This window comes from Hirundo rustica, chromosome 13 (genome assembly GCF_015227805.2).
Source record: "Hirundo rustica isolate bHirRus1 chromosome 13, bHirRus1.pri.v3, whole genome shotgun sequence".
In the NCBI taxonomy this organism is placed as follows: Eukaryota; Metazoa; Chordata; class Aves; order Passeriformes; family Hirundinidae; genus Hirundo; species Hirundo rustica.
In genome coordinates, this window is record NC_053462.1 from 4881626 (window position 1) to 4897937 (window position 16312).

Genomic DNA, 16312 nt, shown 5'->3' on the forward strand with positions numbered 1-16312 from the left:
TTTGTCAGTTCCATAAGCGTGCAAACCAGGATGTTATCTGATGTAAGCTATTTGCTCAGTCAGGGATGTCAATACCTGACTCCAAATGTTATCAGAGAGGCACAAATTAAAGTGCTGAGCAGGAAGAATTTATGATGAATTTCCAGAAGACAAGTTTAATCAGGATCATTGTGTACCTTTGCGTGGTGACTAGGCACAGTGAGGTAGAGGAGAGTTGCTCAAAGCACAGATACTTGTTCTTAAGGGTCTTGGCAGCTTAGGGGGTAGGATATCAGTCAAGTTCCTACTGACCTGGGTTTGCTTTCCTGTAGTCTAAAATTTCAGGGTTGGGAGGAAGGTAGGAGCATGTTACAAAGCACTTTAGTAGGACTGTACTGGGAGACAACTTTTTCTCCACTGTAACCCAAAGGGTGATCTTAATTAGGGTTATCCATTATGGACTAGGAGGCAGTAATTCACAGATACATTAATATTTTGGTTTGCATCTTGTGCTAAAAGACCTGCATCCTTCAAGGAAGTAGAAAATTGTTCACTCAGAGTCTAGTTAACATTTTATGGTCTCTGCTGTTGCAATCAGAAGAAAAAGATCACCCTAAGCCCGCTCCCTGAATCAATTTTCATCAACTCATGACTGCAAATACTTTATTGGTACTGTGTTCATATCGTTCCTGTTTAATTTTCATTTCTTTAGCATTTATTATCTGTTTTCCTCCAAATTCATTTTCATTGACTTATCTCTTTATTATAGGGCATCTCAGAGATGATCATATAAAGTATCAAATGCAAAGCAAGAAGGAAATAGACCCTCATAACTAAAGCTAAAAAGAGCAGTTATGGACCTATTGTGTAAGTACATAATAAGCCCCATTGTTCTGTGAAAACCACTTGGAAATAAAACAGAATTTAAAGTCAGGTTTAAGCCAGGAAAATAATTCTGTTATTAAATTTCAGAATTATAGTTTCATCTTCCTCCCATGCACTTCTTGAAAGGTAAATTAGCAGCAGATTTCCTCCTTAAACAACTGGTAGCTTATTTAGAGTTCAAGTTGTTAGTTAATGATTGTAGACAGAAGTGTCATAAGTAGATTTTTTACTACACAAAGTTAATATTTCTGATATGACTTCCAGTTGGACATCCCATGATTTTACTGATTGATTTCATATGGGGTTTAACCTATTTTTGGAGGTGGTCCTGTAAGCTGATGTGACTCTGCTACTTGGGGCTAGAGCTGGTCCTGCTCTGTTCCAAGTTCATTCTTTTTCAGTTCTGCAGCTAACGTTGGCGAGTGACATGATTTCTCTGTGCACTGTTGCCAGCTTTTTAAGATGCCAGCTATCTGATTTCTAAGATCCTTTGAGATCTATGGAAGGCAAAGTTCTGTATTAGAATTGGGTGATGGTTTTTACTGCCATTTCTAATGGCAGAGACATATCACTGCTTGCACTCATAAATATGGCATTTCTAATGTCTTTGAAAGAGGATATGCTGAGAACATTCCTTTGTAGGAATCTTTTTGTCTTAGTTCACCTTAAGCATTTGGGAGCAGGCTCATTCTTTCACAAGAAATTAGGTCACTACTAAAAGAAGTGATTTGAAAATAAATTTGCACAAGATAGCCTTTGTTTTTGCAACCAAATCATCTGAGAGGAATTCTGGGTAGTAACACTGTCAGAAACAGAAAAGTTCCTTTGGATCCAGAAAACTGGATGTCAGGGTTTGCAAGTTGTTTACCTCTGCAGGTAACAGCCCCAGAACAGTTGTTTTCTGTTTTCTGATCAAAGCAATGATCTCTGAACAGGAGGGCTGCCTCGGCTGCGTTGTTAGATAACTGCTGTCCCTCCTACTGAGTCGTCAGGCTGGTTTTCTGGTATGCTGCCTTCACCTGATGCCTTCATAATCTGTGGGCAAGCTCTTTCAAATCTGAATAAATGCTTAGAGTCTCTTCAGGTCTAACCAGGAAGGGCACAGACTGCAGTAAGTAACATTAAAAGAAAAAATATTTTGACATTTTTAAAGGTTTACCATGGAACAGATTTGAAGTGGCACTTTGCACTCCCTGTCTAAATCCTTGTCTCTGTCTCCATCTGTCACATCTTTGTGTCTGACAATAACAGATGAAACACCGTTAATAACAGTGTGTACAAGCAATACTTCACTTTTCTGAGAGGAGAAACAGCTGAAGAAGTTAAACATACTTACAAAGAAAAGTGGACAAAAATTACTGTTGACAAGTCTGTAAGTAACTTCTAAGTATGTATCTTTCTCTGCAGGTATATTTGGAAAATAATAGAGAGGCTCCTCATTCAATAATCTTTCACTATTTCAAGCTGGGATTCCTTCCAGCCCCCCAAACACCTTTGTTCTTTGAGAAGTAAATAATTTAGTTTTTACAGACATGAATTTCATAGATGGATTTGGTTTTGATGCAGTTTTTGTTAATATGGGGACTTTTTTTCTCTATGACTATGCATATTTTTTTGCCATTTTCCAAGGGAAAGGATAACACTTTGCCATAGAAACATGGTGACTCTTCTCTGCCTGTTTCAGTCCAGAAACCTGAATGTATCCCAGCCCCCCAGTGAGCCCCTTGGCACTAGTTTGCCATTTTGAACTAATACGTATTAATTTAAAGTAAGTGAAATAGTTCTAATGAGCAGGATCAGGTTAGGCAGCAGTGGTTTGATGCAGTTTTCTATGGTGGGAGACTTGAGTTCTTACCCTAAGTCATCAGAGAAGTTTTCTTTGTTCTAAAAGAATGTACTAGACATGGAGATAATTTCTATTCAATGTTGAATTTGATGCTGAAACCATTTTAAAAAGTTGTATGTTACCATCAGGTTAGCATAAAGCTTTAATCTCTTTGGCAAATGTCTGCTTACCCAAGTTGGAAACAGCTCCCCCCGGGATCAGTAACCCTATTTATTTGCTCTTTTTGCATAAACAAATGCCCAATGATATGTTGGGTATTTATGTTTGAGAGCTTTTCTTGCTCCAGTACTTGTTGTTTGTGAAATTACCATGGCATTTTAAGAATCACTATTTTACAACCAAGTTCACTTTAAAATGTCTAAAAAAATTGCAATGACACACCTTTTCAAGTCAGTGGCTTCATCTTCCCATCCTATTTAAATCAATGTTTTAAAGATCCATGTGACTGCAATCATAACTTCATCTAAACGTAGCCTGGTGTTATGGAATTGCTTTAGATGTTCTTTGTATAATGCTAATTCTCCACTGTAGACCTTAAATTAAGGTGTTTACTTACAAGAAAGTTATTTAGTAGATTTTTGTTGTTGTTGTTGGATCCATGGAAAGTGGCTAGCTTTATATGAGAAGGTGAGATAAACACGTGTGCGTGAAATACAGAAGTTCACAAATCTTCCTTTTAGCTTCTAGAAACTTTGAAAAACCAATGTGTTGGGTCATTGGTTTGTTCATTGTCCATTACTGGATACGGTAATTACAGTATTAAAATATCACCAAAATATTTTTGCGGGGGGTGAGGGGGAGAGGATTGGTGGGAAGAGTGATGTAGATCTTAGAAAGTAGGTTTGCACACCAGTGTTTCGGATGGAGAAGTTGATGCACAAAGGATTAACTGGTTTAATGCTTTGCCCAGGAGCACAAACCATTCTCTTTACAGGACATAAAGCACCGCAGCACTGTGTATTTTAGTATCTTGGATTTTATTGAAGATTGGCTTTTAATGAATAACGGGTTTTGATAGAATCAAAGTTTAAAGTGAGGCAAAAGCAGCAGCCAGATGTTCAGCTGAGCAGCGCTGCGGGTGCCAGGAAGGGGCGGGCGGCTGCCAGGTGCTCAGTGGAAAAGCAAATTAATCATGTTTTCAGCTCTGCCCCTAGCCGGACCCGGAAGCACCGTGACCCGGCTCTGGCCGTCTGCAAGCAGCCCTGGGGTGGTTACCCTTGCCGGTAGGCTCGGCAGGGGCCCGTAAAACGCCCCGCCCGCTTCTTCCAGCCGGTCTGGGGGAGAGCGGCGCTCCCGCGCACCGTGAGGGGACCCCGGCGGCGGGGCTGAGCCTCCCGCCCTTCCACACCGCCGCTTCCCTGCGTCCGTCCCGGCCGGCCGGCCCTCAGCGGGCCCGCAGCCCCGCGCCCGCCCCTGGGGCTTTTCCTCGGGGCCCTTTCGAGGCGTGGGCCCCTCAGGGGCCCAGGGGAGCTTCTCCCGCCGTCCCCGAGGCACCGTCGGCTGGACTCGCCCACGGAAGGCAGCAGGTGCTGTCCAGAGTCTCCGCGGCTCCCCCTCAGAGGCCCCGGCCGTACAGGGCCTTGTGGCGCAGGTACTCCTCGAGACACTGGACGGCCGCATCGTCCACCTCGGAGTCGAACTTGTTGGCCAAGAGATGGTGCTGCTGCAGCATCCAGGGCACGTCGCCCACCCCGTAGATGCAGACGGCGCGCTGGTAGCGGCCTGTGCAGGGCGGGTAGGGCGCGCCCTTGCTGATGTCCCCCTCCAGGAACTGCCACTTGACCAGGCGGGGAAGGGCGTTCATGTCCGAGAGCAGGAACTTGTCGCTGGAAGGCGTGCCCCCCGGCACGCCCGGCATGCGGTTCAGGGTGGCCCAGATGTGCTCGTCGGGGCTGTAGCTGTCCTTGGACCACTCGAGGAACTTCTGTGCCGTGGGGTTCTCGAAGATGTACTGCACGAAGTCCCGCGTGAATGTGTTGTACGCGCTGCCCGTGAACATGGGGTAGCTGTGGGGTGGCGGCAGTTTCTTCTGGGCAGTGCGAGAGATGGTCTGTCCCACCTCGTAGTGGTACAGCCAGCGCTCCTGCTTGGCGGCTGTGGGCTTCTCCGACTCCACGTTGTTCTGCCCCTGCAGCAGCTGCAGCGCCCGGACTATCTCGGCGTTGGTCTTGATGGGGAAGTCGGTGCCGCAGGTGTTGATAAGGTAGCGCCATGGCACGGGGCTCTGCAGCAGGTCCTGCATGCAGTTGAGGTCGGCCTGCACTCGAGACCAGGCGGCATAGACCACGCGTTCCAGGCGGCTGGCCACGAAGACGTTGGGGAAGCAGGCAGCGATGGCCCGCACGGCCTCCAGGAAGGCTGCCGGGGCTTTGCTGTCCATATGGACACAGTAGACATTCTGAGGGGCGTAGACGGACCGCAGGAGCCGCTCAAACATGTCGATTTTGTGGTGGATGACCATGGAGTAGGCGATGGGGAATTCCTCCTCCTCCTGGCTGAGCGGGAACTCGATGTAGCGCCGGGTCTCCTTGAAGGCTCTGCAGTCTCTCGTAATGTTGAGGTAGTCGGCGGGCGTCGGTGAAGCCTTTCTGTTCGCCACTTCCAGGATGCTGAGCCTCGCCTCCTGGATGGCTGTCTGGTCCCCGCGGACGACCCCCGAGCAGTTGATGCTGCGGCTGGGGGAGAGCTCCAGCGCCCGGTAGAGGCGGGAGCGGTCGGCGGGGTCGGGGCGGTCCATGCCGCGCAGCGCCAGGACGGCGCCGAGCAGCGCCAGCGGCCCGAGCAGCAGCACCCAGCGCCGCCGCACCACCAGGGCCCGCTCCCACCCCTGCATCCCCGCCGTGCGTCTGCCCTCGCCTCCTGGCTGCGCTGCCGCACGGAGCAGCCCGGCCACCTGCTTCCTCTGGGAGGTGGGGTAGCAGTGCCCGGGCGATCCCGGTGTGACCGCAGGTGAACAACAGTCCCCTCCCTCCCCGTGGCGTGGCTCTGTTTGGTTTTATCAACACTGGGGGTGGTTCTATATCTTCTGTGTCTGTTTAAAAGATGATATTTTTATCTTACCCCTGTCCAGCTTGTAATGCAAGGGAAAGTCCTCTGGAATTCAAGCCTGTGTAATGCACTTTTTTTGAAAGATCTTACTAGATTCCTTTGGCGTCTAACCTGCTCTTCCAGTGCTCTGATTGGTAGGGAAGATGTGTGCTGTCTTAACGAAAAATTCGATGGGTGAAGGTGTGGATGTTAAACTTAGTGTCTCTACTGTAAACTTCAAGCAGCAGGTTTGTTAGAGAGCCCAGACAGTTTGACTCCTGAAACAGACAGGGATCTGTACAAGCCTGGACTTCTGAACTTTGGGGTAAAACGCCAGGTTCAAGAGGGGGGTATATGTGGTAAGGGGTTCAGGAAGGCTGTACCTTCCTGGTACCTCAGCCAACAGGGAAAGGAAGAGGGCAACATGTGGCTGGGAGTTAGGATAAAAGGAGGCTGTCTTCTCTAAAACCGAGAGAGAGAAAACCCCACGGTTGCAGGACTCCTCTGTCTCCTTTGTGGACACTGGCTTTACATAGCATGTTTTTCCGTACATGATCATTTCAATTCATAAGTCAAGGAAATGGCAGCAATAGGTTTCTAGACTAATGATAAGCTAAACGGCCAGTTTCAACAAGCTTCTTGCTGTTCTTGCATACTTTGAGCTTTAGTGAAGGGTTACTGCAAAAGAGAGCTGGGCGAAGTCAACTCTGCTGGGAAGCAGAGGGTGAAGGTAGAGGCTATGGTTTATAAATCACCACAAAGTGCCTGTGTAAAGGAGGAATTGAGGTAATATTTGCAGCAGCGCACTGACCAAGGCAGTATCACATAGAAGAGAGGGGTAACTGCAAGTGATAAACACTCCTAGTGCTGTGATGAACAAAATGATGCTCCCTAAGCTTTGCAGTCATCCTTTGTGGTTTGAATAATCCTTTGTGGTTTGAACCAAGCATAGTATGTGGTATCACGTTTATAAGAAAGGACCAGTTTCAACTGTTTCAGTGATCAATCAAAATTTCTAAGATGGGATTTTTCAGATAGAAGATTTTTTTTTTTTCTTTCTCCAGATGTATAAAGAAACCAAACTCACAGAATCTGCAGCTGGACCGAGGACAGTTGTAAGTGCAGTTCTGCACAGGTTCTAGAATAAAGCAGCAGTTACTTCTCCAGTTTCAAATTTGAGATTATTTGTTAAAATGTCAGTTTGCCTCTGCTGAATACCAACATGGATATGCTTGGGAGAAATATGGGGGGAAAAGGCTTGAGGAATGTAATTAAAAGTACTTAAATTATTTTGGATTAATTTGTCAACATTCGGTAAATTTAGTTGTAGATTCACCAATATGGAACTTCTTTGGAAGAAGCTTGATGCTTAGTATTAACATCTTGAACTTGTTCAGTGCAAGAAACTTGACATATTTGGAGATTTCTGAGTTACTAGCTTCATCATTTACTTTGTGGTACACAGCTCTTCATTTATAGGCTCTTACCTGAAGTAAAAAAATAGTTTTGGTAAGACAAATTGTCATGTCTCTAGTGCCTTTTTGTACCTGTTTCCATTTTCATAAGCCATATCAAGTCAGAAGTTTCTGCGGTTTTAGCTTTTCTGTTAAGGGATAAAAAGAATCTTCACAAGTTAACCTGAAACATCTATTCTGCTTGCTTCTCCAAGGGGAAAAAAAACCAAATTGTGATTGTCTGCTGATGTTGTCAGACCGGATGAAGTACCTGGTAGAAATTTGCACTGGTGGCAAGGGTTATAACCTCACCAGGTTTACCTGTACACAGTTAGCTTGTAAAAGGAATAGGTTTTCCCAGTGAAAGAAACTTTAATAAGGAGGAACAAAAAAATCTCATATGGAGGGATCAGCCTGTACCAATTGCTCAAATATGTAAGGAATGGATTACTGTATATATAGATACACTTCCAGCTTTTTTAGCATGACTTTTAAGAAATATTTGGAAATAGTGAGTTTTGTGAACTTTGTCAAAGAGACATCTGAGACCAGGCTTGTATAAGCTACAAAAAAAAAAAAAAAAAAAATCTAGTGTGTTATACTCCGCTGACTGGGGCGGGGTGGGGGTGCTAAGAGTTTCAGTTTTAACTTCTTGGTCAAAAATGTTTTGAGTGTTAAGTGTTCTGGTTGGGTTTTTTTGGTTTTGATTGGTTTGTTTGGGGGGGGTTCTGAGTTCCCTCCCTATTACAGGCCATCTTGTGGGAATTTTGAAGGATTCTACCTGGAAACTGTAATACCACTTCTAAGCTATCAGGCCATTGTTGCTTGTATCATTCTGCTGCTTTTCTGTATTTCTCAGTTTTCAGAAGAGAGCCTTGTTTCCTGCTCATTCATTCAGAGCCATAGCATGCTTTGTGATATGTTGGCTTAACTGCTTTGCAGGCATTACAAGCTCACAGATAAATTCTGTGTTGCCCAGAACGTTTGTGTCTACAGGAGGACTTTTGTGTTAACAGCACAATGACTGTTATTTGACCATTCTGTCTCACAGCTGTTTGGTTTTCATGTGTCATCTAGATAGTGAAGCCTTAACTTGACAGAAGTATGTGCATGAGGCATAATTCTAATCAGAAAGCAGTGCATTTTCCTTGGTGCACTGTTCCAGTGTGAGTCCTGTCCTAGGCTACAGGATAAACAGGATAGCCTCCAGGATATCTGTTCCACAGTGGCTCCTCTTGGCAGACTCCCTTCAGGCACACCAGCTACCCCACGCTTCCACCCTCCTGCGCTGACCTTGGTGTCTGCAAGATTGGCTCAACATTTTATGTCTGACGTGGGACGGCTTCAGGTCTCTTACCACAGAGACCCCTCTGTCTGCTTACAAAATTATTGCCGTGTTAGCCCAGTATAAGAACCTCTTGGACTAGTGGCAGGGAGAGAGTGAGGTGAGTGATAAGGCTGTGATATCAATAAGGAAATGGTTGAATAGGATTTCTTTCTTGCTTTTATCTTCCCCTTATTCACATTCTCCCATTGTCACTTGGTTACATATTTGCATGGAAGGGCTAATGGCTCTAGTCTTCCCAGTGTCCACTAGTGTGTTTTACATCTATAAGATCATGGAATCATAGAACAGCCCAGGCTGGAAGGGATCTCACACAATCTTCTGGCCCAAAGGCCTATGGGAAAGGGAGCACAAATAAAATTATAAACACCTGGGAAGCCTCCAGTCATTCCTCCCGTATTTGAAGGCATGCAGTGGTATTGCAAGTTGTGTAATGTTTATAGACACTGCACAGAATGATTTGCAGCCAGAATTTGAAACTTGAATAGAGAACTGACTTATTTTGCCAAGGAAAGTGTGTAGAATCAGAATACACTGGGTTGGAAGAGACCCGTCAGGATCACCGAGTCCAGCTCCTGGCCCTGCACAGGACACCCCAAGAGTCACACCATGAGACCATTGTCCAAACATCTCTTGAACTCTGTCAGACTGGTGGTGTAACCGCTGCCCTGGGGAGCCTGTTCCAGTGCCAGAACACCCTCTGTGTGAAAAACATGGGGTTCTGCTTCATTCTGATTGAATGCTGCTGAAAGTGGGGAGTCTGGATTGCCACTTGAGTACCCTCTTGTCACTGACCAATTTGTGATATAGGTAACGTGTCAGAGACACGTAGATGAATATCCAGGTTTATAGGTAACAGGTAACATAAACCCACAGTGAATCAGCTTGCTGCCTCTCTCCGGAGATATTTGTATTAGTCATCTGACAAATACCTAACCCTGCATAAGGCCTGTAAAATCATTTTATAGGCCCACACCTAAAAATACTTAGGGCTGGCTATGATCTTCCTTTAATTTTTGGTTATGTAATAAAGTGTTATTAAGCAAAATTAGTGATACTCTTACTGACTGCTATTTAAACAAAATTATTCCTAGGTATATTTCATACATAATTTGCTGTGAAGGACACATCTGGTAGTAAGATACAGTATCCTGTTGTGATCCACCGTACTGTATATTTTCCATTTGTGTTCACATAAGGAATATTGTTATTTATGTCGAGTAGTAATGGCTCTTTTCTAAAGAACTATTCTTCTGGTTTTTTTTAAAATCAGTATTTCCTTTGAACCATGACAGAAATTGAGAAGAAATTACATTTCCATCTTCTTGGCTGTTCAGATTTTTTTTTTTTTTTTTTTTTTTTTTTTTTTTTTTTTTTTTTACTGTCTTTGCTGGTATTGTGATACTTATCTAAAAATCATGGGATTGTATTTAGCTTATAGTTTTGAGATTTATAGTTTTAAAATTACCAACAAATATTTGGAAAAACTTCATTATAGATTTCTTAATGTATATCTTCAGAGATCATAAGTTCAGTGTTCTTTTTATATGGAGTATTTGGCACAAACTCCAGAGTGGAGTGGGAAAGCAAAGGTGGGAAGTAAACAAGGAGGTACTGAAGTTTTCAAAATAAATAATCTTTATGCAAATATAATTATTTTGTGTACGTACACTTTATCTGTAAAACTTTAACATGATGAACATGGTCTTATGTGTTCTGCTTTTGGAAATTGAAAACTTTCTGATTATAGACTTTAGCTTCCATTTAATTTCAGCTGAATTCTGTGTCAGTCCTCTACTGTCTTAACAGTTCAAGCTGTATCTTTACAAGCTGCTGAGATTGCATCCTCACTGTCAGAGGCTTGGGTCAGTTTGATGACAAGTTAGAGGTCAAGTTCATCTTTGAAGAAATTGGTGGATGTTAATTTTCCTTTCAGAGTTCTACTTCATTGCTGGTTTGTGACAAATGGTTTGAAAGCACTACATGCAGTACCTCTGAACCTGATTCAGAAAGGACATGAAAGGACAGCAGTAAAAGCTGTAAGTAAAATATCAAACCACAATAGTTTTTATAGCATGCATACCCGTTCCTGTTGTTTAACTGAGCACTGCTGATGCTATTCATCTTACAGCTGCAGACTCGTTGTTCTGTTCTTTCTGGACCTCTGGTGCACTTTTACTGGAGTCAGAGGATTTCTGCTTTTATCCAAGGCAAAATTGCTGGACCGAGGAGCATAAGTTGAGTATGGCTTAGAAGAAAGTTGAAGCAGACAACCATAATTGACATATAGTCTATAGGATAATATTGTTTACTTGAAATTTTACACAACAGCTGAACACTGCTCATAAGGTATAATGAGTTTCCTCAATTACATTTTGTATAATAAAGCAAAACAGGGGGATAAGGCATTACTCACCCTATACAGGTTGCTGGAGAGACAGACAGATAAATAGGATGATGCTGGTAAGGATGTTTAAAAGAATTTCCTTTAAACCACTCTGAAAGCTCGCACTGTTTCTGACTGTGATACTCAGCACTGTAAACTGGACTGTGTCCTGGGGGAAGAAAACCTGATTTTTTTCCTTGAAGGATGTAACACAAAGGAAACAGTGATACTGGGGATCATAAATACATTAGCTCATGTCTCATTGTTTCTAGAAAAGGATTGCTTCATACATCATGGGAAATATAAACAAAACAGAAAACAAAACTCTTTTAGACAGATGATAGAGGAGTTCAGGGTTACAGGACTAAAGAGCCAAAAAGAATGGATTTAATTTTGTACCTTTCCTACAATGAAAACTGCATTATAACTATCCTATTGAAGAGATTGTTTTTTAAGAGATAAGGGACTTGCTGAAGCAGACATAAATGTTACTGAGAAAGGTTTTTATCTTTTATCCTTAAAAGCATGTTAGTTTTATTTCTTGTCTCATTTTCAGCTGTCTAAATTGTATTCTGAACTTTAGGTGTTTCTGTTCTGTGGTGGAACAATTTATCAGTGTTCTGTGCAGTTGTATTTGGTCACAAGTAGAGCCCCTGCCCCGATACACAGATACATGCACAGAGTGAGGGCTGACACACAGATCATGTCCAAAGCCTCTGTGTAATGGACATTGCTGTTTCCATGTCTCTGTGGCTGCCCAGAAACATCTGAATATGTTTAGACCTACAGCTGGTCTGGTTGCCCTTGAATATCCCACAGCTGGCTAAGAATACCTTGGCCTGGGATTTGATCCAGTTGCTGAATAGGTTTTGCTGAGTTCAGTAAATTTTCCTTCAACACTTAGAGGATTCACACAGAGCAACCCTCACCTTTACACTCACGGAGTGCATTATAAGGGAAGTCAAGGAATCAATGGGCGAGAGGTGATTGTCACTCTAGACCTGTTGTTGTGGGTTATTGAGTTCTGTCTGAGGTTCCTGCAGTGTGCCGCCCTTGTTCTGGCTGCAGTTCTGCAACGAAGCCAAAGTATTTCATTATAGTTTGAGTGCCCTGCTTTTTCTGCCACATGTTCACAGCAAAAGTCAATATGAAATCATTTTGTAGGTGAAAATGCAGTTGTGGGGAATGTAGTACCATTTTTTCCTTATTTCAGGTGATCTATTTGCTTCATATTTTTCACCCTTTAAAATTTTCCTATACACTTGACACTTCTACTTCCTTATACAAAGCTAGAAGAAACATTAGCTGCACTTAGGTCATAAAAAAGTTTAAGGTTTTTACTGCTTATTGTTTCATTGTTTCCATGCTTATAACACGTCTCCACAGCTTGTATGTCTGTGGATGTTTTCACACTGCTGTAAACTACCTCCAGGGAAAAACTTAGCTGTAGGAAAAGAGAAGCTTTCTGTAGAGAAGTAAACAACAGAGGTCTAGAACCACTGAGGTGTTTGAGCATCCCACCTAAAAGTAATAAGTGCCTCAGTATGTGCACCTGTATTCCGGAACAGTTCTGTGCAAGTAGTGCTGGTGCAGCAGACAACAATTGCATTTTTCTTCTGTCATGTATTATGTGCTAGTGTGTCCTGCCCGTGCAGTGGGCACTGAAGGAGGAGCTGGATTTTGAGGAGTGTTTATGGTTCAAAGACTGAAATATTGATTCAGCTGACTGAAGGTCGTGCTCCTCAGTGTGTGCAAACGAGCATGCCTGAGCTTATCTTTGTGAACAAAGCTGGTTATGGTAGTGCCAGATATCAGTAAATCAAATACTGGCATATGTATTTCTACTTACTATAGTTACTAAAAAAAAAAAAATACAATACGAAAACCCCCAAAACAAACCAAAAACCCAATAGGTTCTAACCTTCTGACATGAATTTTCTGCCTATAAAGTAATGCCATTCTCTATGGGTTTGGCGTTTGTTTTAGGCAAATAGTGCACTTTTCAGAGGTACTAAAATGTAGGCCTGTGGTAAAACACCTTAATTACAAATAAAACAGTAGGAGGCAGAGTAGCAGCTTATTCTTAAAAAGACATGACACTGGCATCTCCCTCTCTTCATGTTATTTTCAGTTCTAGATTTGGATTAAGTCTTTTTTTCTGCTTCTGTGTTGAGCAGTGAGGATGTTACTAGTGCAGTTTATACAGCTATGGCAATAAATCTGAGTGGAGGTGTGTGCATTGAAGCACTCTTTCTCACTGAAATCAGATGAAGAAGAGAAGTGAGTTTGTGTTTTACTTCAAACAGGGATAATTTCATCATTTTTACCCAAACTGCTGAGCTCAAGTTTGTTCTAACATTAGCTAAAAAGGTACAGTGTTTTAACTTCTCTTGTTGGAATAGTCCAGATACTTGAATGAGAGAGTTTCAGTGATTTACTGGTCTTCAGATTACTTCAGTATTGTCTAATGCAGCAATGAATAGCTGTGTCCAGGATATTTCACCCATCTTTTTAGAGCAATTTTGCTGTTGTCATAAGTAGCTATTAATCACTTCATCTCTGGACTCTGTTGGCAATTGCAAGTCGTAGAGCCAATGTCTTTATGGTTATGAAATAAGAATAACTACTTGAATATTTGCATCTCTAGTTATTAAGCAGCTTGCAGAAGAGTGACAAGGTACTATGAAATATATTTTCAGTTAAAAAATTATTCAGGCCATTTTTCTTAGTCTCAACCGAAGTGAAATTTTGCAGGTTGGTTCAGAGAAAAACCACTGGAATTGTCACTAAAACCATACCAGACTCCTAAGGTGTATATGTAAAAAAGGTTGGGCCAGAAAGATTTTGCCACATGGTAGTGCAAAAAAATTAGAATGTTTGCAAAATGTGTATTTGACTAATTGGGGAACAGTTCTTGGACAATAAAAGCTGGGTTCAACCAAGCTGATGATTTGGAACTGTTCTTCCATCCCCTCTTCCCCAGGTAGACCAGGGAAGAAAAAACAAAGCTAAAAAAAGAATGCCAAAAAACCTACCACCCTTTGCAAGGGTATATTTGAGCAAACAATAGATTACGTATTGAAACAAGGTGTTCTTTAAGAACTCTAATGTTCTTTTATTTCAGGAAGGTTATGGTTCATGATCTCCTGGAAACCACTTGGAAATAATACAGCAGAAAGGGCTAGACTGTTCCACATTTGTAATGGTGAGATCCCAGCACTGATGTGTAAATCCTGACTGCTTCTGTGGCAGGATGCCCTGTGCTGTGCCAGTGTGGGACAGTGTTCCTAGAATACAGATGGCATTGTCCACCTGCTGCTGACACAAGGTGTTGGCCACCATTGCTGAATCCAGAGGATGGGAGGAAATGCAGAGTATTGGTAGTCAACAGCTTGGTGGTTTGTTGTTTCCTTTTTTAAAAAATATATTAATATTTTTTCCTTTTAAGAGTGTTAGTGTGACTGGAACAATAAATCTGATTAGCAGTATGGCTCTGTCTTACTGTAGAGACTTCACAGGCACTTACATACTCACTAGTGTGAACAGTGAACATGGAGCAGAAAATTGGGTCAGGAAATGTGGTGTTTGTGGTTGTGTTCATTTTCACAAAAAATACCTTGTGTACTTTCATAGAGGAGATGGTGGTTGATTTCCAGATGAGCAGCAATCGGGAAAATTTGCAGCTGTGACTGCAGAAAAAACCCAAAAGAGTCTGGGCAATATGCAACAAAAAACTGAGTTTCTGAGAAGGGAATATACTGGAAAGAGCTTTTATTGCTGGAATTGATAACAGAGTTTTCATGAGCAAACAGCTGAAAGAGCACTATAAGAAAAAAGATCAGAAAGGCTCTATATTATGTTTTAAAACTTTATTCTATCAATTAATACCCTGAGGCATGATGTTTTTCATTGGATATTAGTGACTCTTGTTTTTTGAAGGAACAGGCAAAAATATATCAAGAATGTAGCGCTGGAATTCAGGGATTAGACCTAAATTAAGATAAGGAGAGGCATTAATTAGAGAAGAGACATGAGAGGAAGGCAATAGTGCTGCACGTGGAGAGTTGGGCACGTGCAACTCTCCATGGCAGGGGGGTTAGAACGGGATGATCTTTAACCTCCCTTTGAACCCAAACCGTTCCATGGTTTATTACCGCCATAAACAGGTGTGGTGAGCTGAAAACTGGGTTAGAAAATTTCTTGTTTGAAACAAGGTACTAAAAACCCAGAACAAATGCTAAATACGTGGTAGTCTATAGACTAAGTAAGACTGAACAAAATATTATCTTTGCTAGGATGACAGTACAAGTCCATTTTTTTTCTTCCTCCATAAGAGGATTGGTGTAAATTGCTTGTCCAACGTTTAGGTTTCCATGTGGGTTAAGGATTAATTTGGGCTTATCTGCAGGCCATCAATTTTGTTCACTACTAATACTTCGTGTGTGCTTAAAACTGCCGGTGTGGTCAAAGGCCTTCTAGATAGAGTGCCAAGTTGCAGCTGCAGGTGTGAGTAACACCTGCAAAGTGCACAAGTCCCACTTTGCAACTCCAGTATTTTTATTGCAAGGTGAGTAAAGCTGAAGGGAGGATACATGTCTTCAGGAAAAGAAGAAAATCAACGGAAAAAGAACAAAACCCAAGCAACACTTTTTTTTCAAATCACCTCAAAAGGAACACTTGGAGCATGTCATAGTTGTGAAAAACAAGTCCTCTGTATTTCAGAATCATCTCAGCATTGTTTGTTTTTCTTTTCAGCTTCAGAATGAAAATTGTCAGAGTCCAGTGCTGGACTCTGCAATCCTCAACACCAACTGAATGGCCTAACAGTGGGACTAAATTAGACAAGCACTTGAAGTAGATATAGCCTTGCCAAATTACTGGCTGTATCAGCAACACCTTCTGTCTGCTAGCTGACGGAGAGGATCTGGCAAATCCAGTATATTGCAGGATCTGCCTCTAATACTGTTCCACTGTCAGCTTGTGTTTCTAACTAAACTGAAGTTAATTTACTGCTCAGGGAACTGGCTACATTCCATTAACTAGCCCTGTTGTTCAACTCTGGGTGAAGAGTTCAACTGTAGTTCAAATTCTTCTATTGTTTCCAGCAGATGATTCAAATAATGAGTGTGAGACATTCTGCCAGTTATAATTCTGAACTTCAAGTAAATGATTTTTATATTCTATACATATAAAGATAATATGCCTCTTGTGAGCAGCGTCACGTGTGGTAGTTGATAGAATGACACTCTTTCATGATAAAAAAGCTGTGTTTGTCTTATTAGTTAAATGTGAACTAGTTACTCCCTATGTTTCTTTGTAGCTTTTTGGTGGTTTCCAGTGACGAGCTGAGCAGTATCAACACAAAGGAATTGTGAGGGAGAACTTTCATC

The 16312-nt window shown here is 42.2% G+C and overlaps 1 protein-coding gene across 1 annotated transcript; it reads right to left on the bottom strand.

Annotated features, from left to right (window-relative positions):
• Positions 1-4265: 4265 nt before the first annotated feature.
• On the bottom strand, positions 4266-5543 carry GCNT3 (glucosaminyl (N-acetyl) transferase 3, mucin type). Its single transcript, XM_040077459.1, has one exon. It carries the CDS (start codon positions 5541-5543, stop codon positions 4266-4268), a length of 1278 nt encoding a protein of 425 aa, XP_039933393.1.
• Between the last annotated feature and the right edge of the window lie 10769 nt (positions 5544-16312).

What these genes read in the sequence shown, in the direction of transcription:
- GCNT3 (XM_040077459.1), bottom strand. Translation starts at nt 5,543, where the DNA reads ATGCAGGGGTGGGAGCGGGCCCTGGTGGTGCGGCGGCGCTGGGTGCTG.